Source organism: Pseudopodoces humilis, chromosome 6 (assembly GCF_049639895.1).
Source record: "Pseudopodoces humilis isolate 2021_Gansu_Grassland_sample_001 chromosome 6, ASM4963989v1, whole genome shotgun sequence".
In the NCBI taxonomy this organism is placed as follows: Eukaryota; Metazoa; Chordata; class Aves; order Passeriformes; family Paridae; genus Pseudopodoces; species Pseudopodoces humilis.
This window is the reverse complement of record NC_142205.1, coordinates 51,632,640-51,645,096: the sequence shown is the minus strand read 5'-3', so window position 1 is coordinate 51,645,096 and position 12,457 is coordinate 51,632,640. Positions and strand designations below refer to the sequence as shown.

The following is a 12,457-nucleotide window of genomic DNA, read 5'->3' as shown; positions in this document are numbered from 1 at the left end:
CAGAGAGCAAAAAAGTGAGATGAAGATGAGATCTGGTCCCATGATTAAAAAAAACTTTGTGCAAGAACCACAGAATGTTCTGAGTTAAAAGGGACCTACACACTCATTAAAGTCTCACTGCCAGCCTTGCTCTGAGCAGCCCCAGAAGTCACACCATGTGCCTGATTTTTTCCATTTAATGGTTCTTATGGTTTATGATAGGTGAGGTCTGAGTGTTCCTGCCAGGCTGGTCATTTAAGAAGACTTAGGCCCATAGTCTGTGAAGGGCACTTTTCTCTGAACATTCTCTGTATTTAAGATACTCAACTGTTTCTTGTGCTTTCTTCGGTATCAAAAAGATTACTGAGTGAGAAGACGGTTGTGCGAGTTTATCCTTCATTTCCTAAATTCATTTTTAGGTCAGAATCCAGGGTAGCTGACACACTAATGACAAGTTTGGTGAAGCTGTCACCTGAATTCAGATGTCAGCTGGAGCAGTGCTATACTGAGTACATGCACTTGAATATATCAGCCAGGTCTGCAGAGCTTCAGAGGCTCTGGGCCCTGAGCTCTGCTCTGCAGGATGCTGTGCATGGCTGCAGCTGTGGCTGCTGGTGTGCCCAGTGTTGGACCTGCTGTGCACCACCAGTGCAGACCATAAGACCTCCCTGGAGATCTCTGCCTTGTGCCATGGTTACCTGTGCCAGGGAAGGACATGTCCAACAGAGGCCTTAATAAATTTTGCTTGCTTTGCTTATTAGCATTTCCAAGCCAACTTCACAGTCTCTGAAACTGAGCACAGTTTTGGCAATAAGGAGAATGTTTGGTAATGCTTCTTCTAAATCTCCAGCCCGCTTTAAACTTACAGGTGATGCTGGCTACAGAGGGGTATTGTGCCTTACATGTGTAGACTGGAAGTAATGGCTGTCCAGTAAAAAACCAGGAAATGTAATGCTAAATAATAGTGGCATTCAGCTGGGAAGGAGATGGCAGCTTTGGCTTTAGCATTGATCTGTCTCTACATGCTAACTTTGGCTTTGATCACTAAAGATGATAATTAATACTGGTGATAATAGGAAAACTCTTCTGAATTTATGACAGTGACTGTGGCTCATCAGATTTAAATAGAAAGTAGAAATGTCTGTGCAACAGGTTGTTTGGCTAGCAAATTCAGGGCAAGAAACACCTGTGTTCCAGACATGAACAGTCTTGTGTCTCCTCAGAAAAGCCATCTGTGCCACAGGTTGCTTGCCAGATTTTTCTGCAGAAGGAGTTTATCTATTAGAAAGATGATTCCACAGTTCAGTGTGGATATGTGCCACTTTCAGACAATCCACGCAGGAAAGATAATGCTGCCCATTCAGTGGCAGCATCTGTTCTTTAGCATACGCTTTGAATATGATCATTGCTAGTGACTCGCTGCTGAAATATGGGAAGTTCCATCATGATTTAAATAACATTTAAATTTCAGGGTGTTTTCATGTGCTTTCTGCTGTTTCACAGGAGCAGGTGAGCACCACCAGTACCTCCATTCTGCTACTGGGTAAGCTGAGGTATAACCAGAGTTTGTATTTATTTCCTGGCCATGTCTCTGTGTTGTACCAATGCCAAAGACAGAAGTAACAAAGAAGAAATAGGAATCCTGGTTTGGTACATTTTCCATTAGAATGGTGGTGTTTTCTTAGTAGAATATCACATAGATGCAATACAGTTGGCACGGTCACCTAATAAATGCAGAGAACAATACTGGAACTCTTTTGTCCCATCATTTAGTGAAAATTATATGTTTATTATATGTTTATATGCAGATCTTCATGGCAAAGAAAACCATTTGATCCTATAATCTGGCTTCTGGGTCAACACAGATTGTGCAGAATATCAGTCAATAACTCCAGTGTGTTTATAACTTCAGGTCAAGTGAAATGATTTTCTTGTTTTAAAAAGGGACCAATGAAACTTCGGTTGTTCCTGCTCAGCCTGTTCTGGTGCCAGAAAATATATCAATTAATGAGACAGAATTTAAGTCTTTAAAAAGGCTTTCATAGCCTAAGAAAATTTTCTTCCTGATATTTTGATAGTATATTTAAATCCCATCTACGTGTGTTCTTTGTGATTCAGTGATTTTGACTTCAACCAGTCAGTTTTACCCATTATATGATTTAATTAGTCTGGATTCTGAGTAATCATCAATGTGTGAGCCTCAGAAACTTTAGAATGAAGGGGTTAAAGCAGAAAGAAGTTATTTTATCTATCATTTGCATAAAACTAGACATATTTGTAGCACTTCAAATAATCTTGTTGGTATTTAAAGTGCCAAAAATTTCTAACATCTCTGATTAGATTGAATCTAATTTTCCTGATTTAGATATTAAATAGAAGCTGTAATTAGTATCTGATTCTCTTATGGAACTTTATTTTTAGGGCATGCGTGTATTTTATTCATGGTTAAACTATCCTACAAGTGTTTAGTAATACTGATATTTTGGCAGTGTCTGGAGAGTGAGGTTTTGGTGATGAATGTCTGAAATAGCCTAGATGCCTAAAATACCATTTCTTTCCAGTTCATGGTATTTTGGAGCTCTAGACAGAAGACTCAGCTTGCTGATTGTGATGGACTTCCAGGAACTAACCCTGTTGAATTATTCTTGTGTACTGTTTGATTCTAAGCTATTGCATGGCTACTTCTTCATAATTTGAAGCATCTCAGTGAACTGGTGCTGGAGGAGGATGGCTGTCTGTGACATTCTCTAGTTAGTTGATCTCTGCTGGTGATGCAGGCAGAGCGTTTTTTCTCATGTAAGGGCTGAACTTCGTTTTCCTAATATTGTGCCTTAGGAAAAATACTGTTTGTGGCACCCCCCTACCCCTAAAAAGGCCAGGAAGCAGGGGAAGTTGATAGGTCAAGACAAAAGATATGAGCAGCCAAGCTGTTGTGAAAGTGTAATTGGAAGCTTTCTCAACTAGAAGAGGCATCTTGCAGACACATAAGAAGCCTGTCACTTCAGGTCTGACCAGTCCCCTGGAAAATGAGTGAGACAAGAAAAGAGGGAACTGCAGTCCCTCAGAGACTGGATCTGAGACTATGCATCTAGGAGAGACCAGACTGAGTATTGCAATGGGAGAAATATTTTTCTGGTGATTTTAACCACAAATGCCCTCCTAAACCTGAGGAAACCTTATTTTTTGAAGAAATGTTTCTTCAGAAATTCCTGCTTATGTGGGGTTACTGATTTCCTTTCTTTTTCTCCTTTGCTTTTCCTATAGTGTGTGCTTCAGCTAGTGTCTGTTGTGTTGACTCTAAGGCTGTTTCTTTTTCCCTTAACTGAGAGCAGTTGGGTGTGTGGGAGGCTTGCATGCTGGTAGGGAAGGAAGGATGACCTGCTGATTGTCCTCTGGGACAGCAGGTCAGAGTGACTGCTGGAGGGACAAGTTATGTTAGGGAACTGGTGGCTTAGATCCTGATAACAGATTGAGACTGCAGTGGTGGCTAGGGGTCAGATAGTGAGGACTCAGTGAGGCTGAAGGGATTTTCCTCAGGTCCAGAAAGCCCTGATCTGACTTGTGGAGTCACTGAATGATTTTAATTTTTAAGCATAAAGTTTGGAGTTAAAATCATTCAAAAGAGCAAAGGGAAAGAAAAAGTCAAGTCTTCTTGTGAAATTCAGTACTGAAAAAAGCCCTTCCAAAGGCTTGCGTCAGCTAGAGGCAGCATAATAATTTGAAGAGTACCCAGACATTTCAGTTTGGTAGGCTATAAATATATTACAAGCCTGGTAATAAACTCAGTCAACATTTTGCTGATCAAGTCTTCCTTTCTAAGTCATTCTTAAAGAGGGGTTTATCCCGAGTGAACCAGTTTGCTTCCAGCAAAAGTTTGCTCCCAGAGGAGCAGTTTTCTGGGGAAAATTTACTAAACTCAGCCAGTGGCATCAAATGAGAGCAGGAAGTATCATTGCAACAACTGTACATCTGGCTTTTGTTTTGTTTCTGAAGGAAATAATAGTTGTGAGGTTTAGAACAACATTAAGACTTTTTGATGTGTGAACAGCCCAAGCTTCACTTAGGTACATCAAGCTATGTAGCATGAATAATATAGTTTTGACAAAAACATTCTGTTTCAGAAAAGAAAACAATATGCTTCCTGCCTTTCTCCTCCTCAGTTGCCCTCCGACAACCCTTGCTTGGAGGAAGAATTGTGTGATGGTCACCATGGTCCCATTTCCCTATATGGATTTTAGTGTGAAAGTCCTTTAAGAAAGATTAGGACGAAGTGTGATGCTTGAATGGCCAAATTAGGAAAATTGCTAGATGTGTTTGTAGGTTTGTTTTCTAATGGCTGCTTTGGACAGTAGCTATTGTGTGGCCATTCTTCTGTTTTAGTACTTTAAGAAGTGCAGTGAGCATAGCTCAGGAAGAGGTTTAATGAATATTAAGGGAAAACCTGTGGGAATCTACCTGACAAAATGTTTCTGTGAGATAAATTGAACAGTTACTTTTGTCTTTTTTTTCCACTTACCAACTAACATCTTGTTTGCCTTCTGATTTTTCTAGATATCCGTGGAATCCAAGAATTTTTAGACAAAGTGTCTCAACAGGGAATGGATGTAGCATTACAGAAAGTAGAAAATAACATCAATAAAATGATCACAGGGCTCTTTGCCACTATGAGAATAGAAGAACTGAACCGCTACCGGGACACCCTGAGACGTGCCATTCTCATAATGAACCCTTCCACAGCCAAATCATTCCTGACAGAGGTATGTATTTTAATAGAGGTTATCTTCCTCTTTTGCTGACCAAGACCACAGCGGTCTGCCAAAATATTTATTTTTTTATTTGACTTCATAATGGTAATCAAAAAAACGCAGGTAAGCCCCCCAAATAAAAGTTTAAATATTCTCTATTCAAAGATCAGCATGCAAGGGTGTTTATTCTTGTTCTTAAATGTGCATGTACATTTAAAGAGAGAACAAGTAAAACCACATGAGCAAAAGCATTTAGGAAATATGCAGAAGAATTACCCCTCAGGCTTCTCTTTGAAGCTCAAAGGTACTGTATTGCCATTGTGACTCCCACTAGTGACATATTTACAAATGAAACTTTTATTATTATTATTATTTAGAGAAATATATATAATACGTATTTGTGGATAAAATGTGTTTACCTAATTGCAATTCTGTTTTTTTTTTTTACATAAAATGATGTTAGTAATGTTCTCTTATTTGCCACTGAGTAGAAGGTAATGGAATATATGAAAGATTTGATTTGCATGAAGAATTTGAGATGATAGATTAAAGTCATGTTTTCAAGCAATATGGACCAGATTTTCAAAAGGTTCTTAGGGATTTAGAGACAGAAGATATTGCATTTGACTATGAGTTATACAGTCTTTTTAAATGAGTGGCATGGTTCTTTATACATGGCACTGTGCTGTTTCAAATGTATGTATGTATATACATACATGCCGTTTGCATGTATGTTTATTCTTCATCATCAACCAAGACTTAAAAATCTCTGTTTTGTTTCATAGAAATACACTTTCTATCTTAATAGATAATTAAAATAATTGCTCTTTGGATCTGTTTCTAACTTGCATTACTTTTCTTCTATACTTTGCTATTACCTTGGTCTTCAGAAATTCAAGCTTAAAACCTAGTTTGCATAAAAATTACCACATATCCAGTCTCAAGTGAATGCCTTTTAGGAACATTAGCTAGTAGTTGGCTTTCTTGGCTTTTTTTTTTTTTTCAAAATTTTGTTTGCCCTTGGTTTGTTTTGGCTGGGTGTTTCAATGTCCTTGTTACACAGTTGAAGCTTGCTAATTGTGAGTAATGAGGGTCTGCTGCTCTATCTAAATGTGTGTAGTGTTTCATAAGGTTTAAAGAATTTGTGGACATGTTTAGATTGTTCTGCAGTGTTTTCATCACCCAAGTCACAAGCATTTAATTTTTTGGAAGTAGGCATTATGAGATATTTTGCATTGCGGCTTGAAAGAAGCATGGCTGGGGGCTCTAACTACTCTAACTCAGCAAAACAAAACTCCTGCATTGCTCTTACAGAGAAACACGCTTTTTTAAAAAAGATATATTTTATCATTTATTTTTACACACTTAGGCATAGTAACAAAGCTGTTGTCATCTTTTGAAGTTATCATGTGTGTGTTGCCAAGAAAGTAAATAATTTACTTCAGCGCTCTTATTTGGCACTGGCCACTCAATGAGTTCATGAGCTAATTCCAAAAATCAAAAGACCAGTAAAAAAACAACTAAACCAAATCCTCTGTCCCTCTCCCTCCAAAAAACTTAGTTTCCTAAACACCAAAAAATTCCTGAAAAACAAGAGACTCCCAATGTTCCTCTTTTTCTGCAGTCTGTAAATCTACCAGGGAAGGTCATTATCTTCTTCTGCAACTGTGGTTCAAAGAGAGACTCTCACATCAGCTCCCTATTGCAGGTTTTTGCTAGGATAGCAGCATTTAATTGGAGCATGATATGTGACTGGTAAACTGACAGCAGGAGCCTCTTAATAGGAAATGTTACTCAAACAGAAGTGTGATTATTGCCATAGCTTATTTTGTGTTGGTGACAGGAAATGAAGTAAACAGGGGAGATCCAACACAGTCTTTCACAAGAAGTTTGCAGGGGTTGCTTTTCCAGTGGATATTAAAAACTGTTTTTTGGAGTCAAACCAGCAGCTGTACTGTAGGGGCAAAGAAATTATAAAACCCTATGGACTGCCAGTGGGCAAAGATATTCCTGAACAGTTTAATGGTCATGCTGATTCCAAAGCCTGTGCCTAGTGCTTGATCAGTTCAGGTGCGAAATTCAGTGTTACCTAGTGGATTTAGTGTGTAAACCTTCTGAAGATAGTATGAAAAAACTGCATACGCAGAAAGCCCTTGGGTTCTTTCTGCCCAGTAGAAGCTTTTGGCTGCCTAGCTAGATTCAGCTGTCTGCTTCTCTCCCCAGACCTCACATAATCTCTGCTGCTTGGTCCCTTCTTAGATGACTGCTCTGGCTGAACCCTGTCATTGTTTAGCTGAGAAGAGGGTTCATTCACTCTGCAACAGCTGTAGTAAGCGTGGTCTTGATTACTATGCAAGTAACAACTATTCCAGGGTAAACAGTCAGACACTGGCCTGTGTAAATAAGCAGTCTGTAAACTGGAGTTTGCTTGTGTAGAATTTATCTTTGTTCATACTCTTTGAAATTCTGTTTCAAATCTTTCTCTTCTTATTTTTTTTTTAATCAGTATTGCTTTTTTATGTTAGGCACTTCTTTCTCTCCAGCTCTTCTATCTCTAGAGCTTGCAGAGATGAGATCTGTACTTATACACTTAATAAAATGGAGATTAAGAAGTAAATACACTTCTCTGGCTGTGGAAATAAAAGCCTACCTTCTCTTTAAACATTATGTATTAATTTGCCCTCCATACAGCACGGAAAGACAGGAAGCTTTGGGAGCAAGTATGACAGCATTTCTCCTTACTGGGTGAAGTATTAATGTAAAGTGAGAGGGAGGGACCAGCCAGATTCACAAATGTCCTTTGTTGCTTTGATCTTGGAGGAGCAGAAAGGAAAAAAAAAATCTTCTGAGTGAAATTCGCTGGGGCTAAGGAGTGCAGAGTTATGGAGCCAGCAGAGACTGGCACCTCTCCACAGATGAGTCTGTGGCAGCATCTAGGAAAATACTTTGCCAGAGATATACTGGTGACTTCTTCAAGATTTTTTTTCTGCTGCAATTCTCCTCTACTCTCAAAGAGTTTCCCAGGTCCCACAGGTGAAGCAAAATATACCCATGGAAACTTTTGCGATTACTAAATATGCTCCTGTCTTGCACAAAATTTGCTATGCTATCTGATAGCACTGGTGATGGATGTGAACTGTGTGTCACTTTTTTGCTTTATACTTTGGGGTGGGGATTTTATTTTTTTTTGTATGTATTCTGATTCAGAATGACTATGATGGATAGGAGAAGCCATATAAGGGAATAATAAGACGTCCTTAAATGAGATGTCCTTGCCAGCTCAGCATGACAACAAAAATCAAGGGCTTCAAAAGTCAAGTGTGACAAGTCTGGGTAGGAGCAGGATCAGGCCAGGGAAGTCAGGTGGCAACAGAGGCTCTGGGGATAACAGATCAAGTTTGAGAAGTAAGACTTTGGGAATCAATACTTTAGGACACAAGCCAGATGTCCTCCACTGGGCCAAAATGCTGTCAGTACATCTCTGCTTTCAGGTTTTTTTCTGTTTAGCTAAGGAAGCTACCTTATAACTTGAGTGCAGAAATGTGAACGTGTTCTTCTGTATGATGACTCCAGGAGCTGGTTACAGGGCTACAAAGGAGGGACAATGCAGTTGATTAATTCATTTACTTATAGAGTTATGTATTAACACATTGAAAATTCAGTAATCCATGTGTGAAAGAGCCCTAGCATCAGCCAGGGATTTTGCTGGAGTTTTGACAGGCAAAGTTCTGGAAGGCCTTGGTGTAGGTGCTGAAGACACTGCTGCCTCCAGCCTCTCCTCAAAGGAGGAATTACCAGCCCAGCAACCTCAGCAGATGTGACTGTGTATCTTCCTGCCCCTTGCAAGGTCCCTTCTCATGCCTCTGTTGCAGGGGTTACAAAGGGAGGTGAGAACACTTTTTAGCTGTGCCAGCAAGATTCAGCAGTTTATCCAGGAAAATTTTCAGAGCATTGACAATGTGTATCAGCCAGTGAAGCTCTTTGAGGCTTGACAACCTCAAGCCATCAATGCAGTGAGCACTGACACTTCCCAGGTTGGAAAGTACTACTCTTCAACTCACTCTACACTACATGGTTTGTCTAAATTAAAATATTTACTCTTTATTATTGCAAAGGTTCCACTTTGCAACAAACTTGAAGTCACTGAACCCCATCATGTCCAGACTTCAAGCATGCTGGAGATATTGGAAATGTCTACTGTTAAACATCTATTAAAAGTTAAATTCATCTGCATGACAGAACTGGGTTATAATTATTGAAAAGGTATTCAACAGAATTAGCTGCTGCCAAATCTGAAAGTTACAGCAAATAGGTCCTGTATGTTGGCCTGTGTGTATGTATTATGTTTATTGCCCTAACTTCTTTAGGTGCTGTTTTATTTTTCTATATTATTTTCAAAGAAAATTAAAATCCTGTAGCTTTCAGCATTAGTATAATCTACTACTCATGATTTTGAAAATAAATTTCCTTTTTTCTATCCCAGGCTAATGTGGGACAGTACTAAAATAAGATTATCTTGGATGAAAAGACACTACACTGCTACTTTCATGAATAAAAGAACTCCTTATAAATGAAATGGTAAAATATACAGGGGAAAATAGAATGAAGCCTATAAATCAAGTACTGAAGAGATCTTGCCATGTGTGAGCAAGAAAAAAAAAAAAAAAGGAAAGAGTGTTTAAGGAGCAAACGTAATTTAAATTGCCTCATGTAATTGAGCTTTCAACATGCTTTTACTCATCGTTATTGTGGATAGAATGAGAAGTAACATTTATTCTGTGAAACAAGATTATTTCTGATAGCAAATGTCCTGGTTTTTATTATATTTTATTTTTGTCTCTCTGTTGACAAAAATAGTTAATTTTAAATGTAATTATTTGAGAAATACATGTTTTTTTCATGTAGTGACATAGTTATTGTTTAACTAGGTATTAGATCTGATCATGAAGGAATCATGAATCATTTAGATCTAAAGGCAGGGATCTGCTTTAGTGTTACATAGTGCTCTAACCAGGCTTATTTCTTTAAGTAACATATTTACTGAGAATTAGGAAAATTCATTCAACTTTTCCAAAAGGTTAATTCAGCCTTTGTGTGTCCAAAGTTCATGGCAACTTAGTCTTTTCTTTTTTTTTTTTTCTTTTGGTTTTTTTTGGTGTTTTTTTTGTTTTTCTTTTTTATTCCCCCTTTTTTAAAACATCTTATTTTGTGATGCTTTGCTCTTTTTATTTTACATATATGCTAAAGATGACTAGGACAAAAATTAGCTGTTTTGTTTTTCTATTCCTTTTTATTAATAAGGAAAGTGATTCTGTCTTTAGTCAAAAGCATGACATACAGATATGAGGTGAAGTGAATGAAGTTGAAAATAGAATTTAAGAATCTGATGCACCCACGTGCCAGTTCCACTGAAACCTGTAGTAAAATTTCAGATGGTTCCAGTGGGAGCAGATGGCAGTGATTTTTGTTCAGGTGTGGACAGAAAAGACATATAGCAGGGAGAAGTAGAAGACTCCAGACAAGTCAAGTCCACGTAATTCATATAATCTGCTGTGTTTGAAGGTACCCACAAGGATCGTTAAGTCCAGCTCCTGGTCCTGCATGGGACACCTGAGTCACACCATGTGCCCAAGCATGTTGTCTAAATGCATTTTGATCTCTGTCAGGCTGGTGCTGTGATCACTTCCCTGGGGATCCTATTTCAGTGCCCAAACACCTTCTCAGTGAAGAACTTTTTCCTGATACCCAACCTGATAACCAAACATCCCCTGACACAGCTTCAGGCCGTTCCTTCAGGTCCTGTCATTGGTGACCACAGAGAAGATATCAGTGCCTGCCCCTCCTGTTCCCCTCATGAGGAAGCTGTAGACTGCAATGAGATCTCCCCTCAGTCTTCTCTCCAGGCTGAACAGACCAAGTGACCTCAGTCTCTCCTCATATGGCTGGTAACAACCTTTCATGATGTTCATAGCCCTCCTTTGGATGCTCTCTAATAGCTTAACACGTTCTTCTATTTCTCCCTTGCATAGCTGATGCTGTGCCTGATGTCCCCCAGGACAAGGTTGGTGCTCCTGGCTGCCAGGGCACTCCTGACCCATGTTCAACTTGCCATCAGCCAGGACCCCCAGGCCCCTTTCCACAGTGCTGCCTTCCATCATCTCATTCCCCACTCTGTCTGTACATCCAGAACTGCCTTCCATCATCTCATTCCCCACTCTGTCCATACATCCAGAACTGCCTTCCATCATCTCATTCCCCACTCTGTCCATACATCCAGAACTGCCCCACCCCAGGTGTGGAATGTGGCACTTTCCCTGATTGAACTTCACATGGTTGGTGGTTGCCCAGCCTTCTAATTCATCAAGGTCTCTCTGCAGGGCCTCCCTAGCTTTGAGGGAGCCAACAGCTCCTGCCAGGTTTGTATTGTCTATGAACTTACCTAGCATCCCTTCCAGTGCTGTGTCCAAGTCATTCATGAAGATATTGAAGAGTCCAGGGCCTGAGCTGGAGCACTGTGGAACTCCACTGGTTACAGGTCACCAGTCTGATGTCACCCTGTAGTCTCTGTAACCCTTTGTGCCCAACTGATGAGCCAGTTGCTCACCCATTCCATGATGTGTTTATCCAGCTGAGTGCTGGACATTTTGTCCAGGATACTGTGAGAGACAGTATTGAAAGCTTTACTGAAATCCAAAAAGGTTGGTTTGCCTTGATGTGTGTGCCATAGGCTACCAGTCCCAAGTATGTTCAGGAACAGGCATCAGATTTGGGTTAGGAAAGCTGGATTTTCTTCTTATCCTATGTGTGTGTCTGCATAACTGTGTACAGTGTATATGAGCTAAAAAGTCACATTCCTTTGTGTACATAGTCGTTTTCTGCAACAATAAAAGAATATTTGTCTGCACCTAAAACCCATAGTTTTATGTTTTCAAATTAACTCTACTACACAAACAGTTTCTTCTTGTCAAAGTAAAATGGAGAGTGGATGAGCAAAGATTTGCTGAGTTTAATCTGGCAATTGAACTGACACAGTGATGGACTGGAAAAATACGCAGGTCTCGTTGGAAGCCTGTTGGATTTCCAGTTAAGCTGAGGAGTGATTTGATGATTTGTCACATGTATAAGTACATTACAATTTTCTATGCCACACTGAATGTGGTAGCTGGTTGGTATTTTCCCATAAAGTAATGAAAGAGCAATTCTTTATCACATTTATTTACACATGATGCATATGATGCATCAGATATGCAGTATAATTTGCTTCAGAGATTTTCAGTATTGTCTTTGTCAAAGTTTATTCATGATCGCTCGGAATTTTTAAACAATCCTATTTACATAAAACAAGACTGAAGTCTCTAAAGGCAAGAATTGTTTAGGCAGTTCTGTTTCAGAGGGCAGTGATGAAAGGGAAGAATTGGCAGCAGACATATGAACCTACTGCTATTTTTATCTTCTTTTCCTAAAATTTTATCACAAGTGTGTATGTTGATTGGATTTTATCTAGGAGTGATGGTCTTCAGAGGCCAAAATCAGATTTTTCAGTCAGTGACTGTTTGCTCCTTTATTTTTCTTATAAGTAAGCTGAGTGCTCTCATCTTTGAGGTCATCTTTTTCTCCTTAGTGTATGAGCTTTTAGACCTGCACTTTCCTGGAGAGCATATTTGCCTTTTTTGAGTCCATTCTCTACACCATTGTTTGCAGTGGAATAAATCCTAATCAGTGTACTCCACTGT

At 39.3% G+C, this 12,457-nt stretch overlaps 1 protein-coding gene across 2 annotated transcripts in view; it reads left to right on the top strand.

Moving 5' to 3' along the window:
* GRID2 (glutamate ionotropic receptor delta type subunit 2) overlaps nt 1-12,457 on the top strand; it is a 671,390-nt gene that overhangs the window by 405,270 nt on the left and 253,663 nt on the right. For both annotated transcript variants that reach the window (XM_005517465.2, XM_088056469.1), the window contains exon 4: nt 4,531-4,736. In XM_005517465.2, the coding sequence (XP_005517522.1) occupies nt 4,531-4,736 (206 nt within the window). The remainder of the gene's footprint in view (nt 1-4,530; nt 4,737-12,457) is intronic.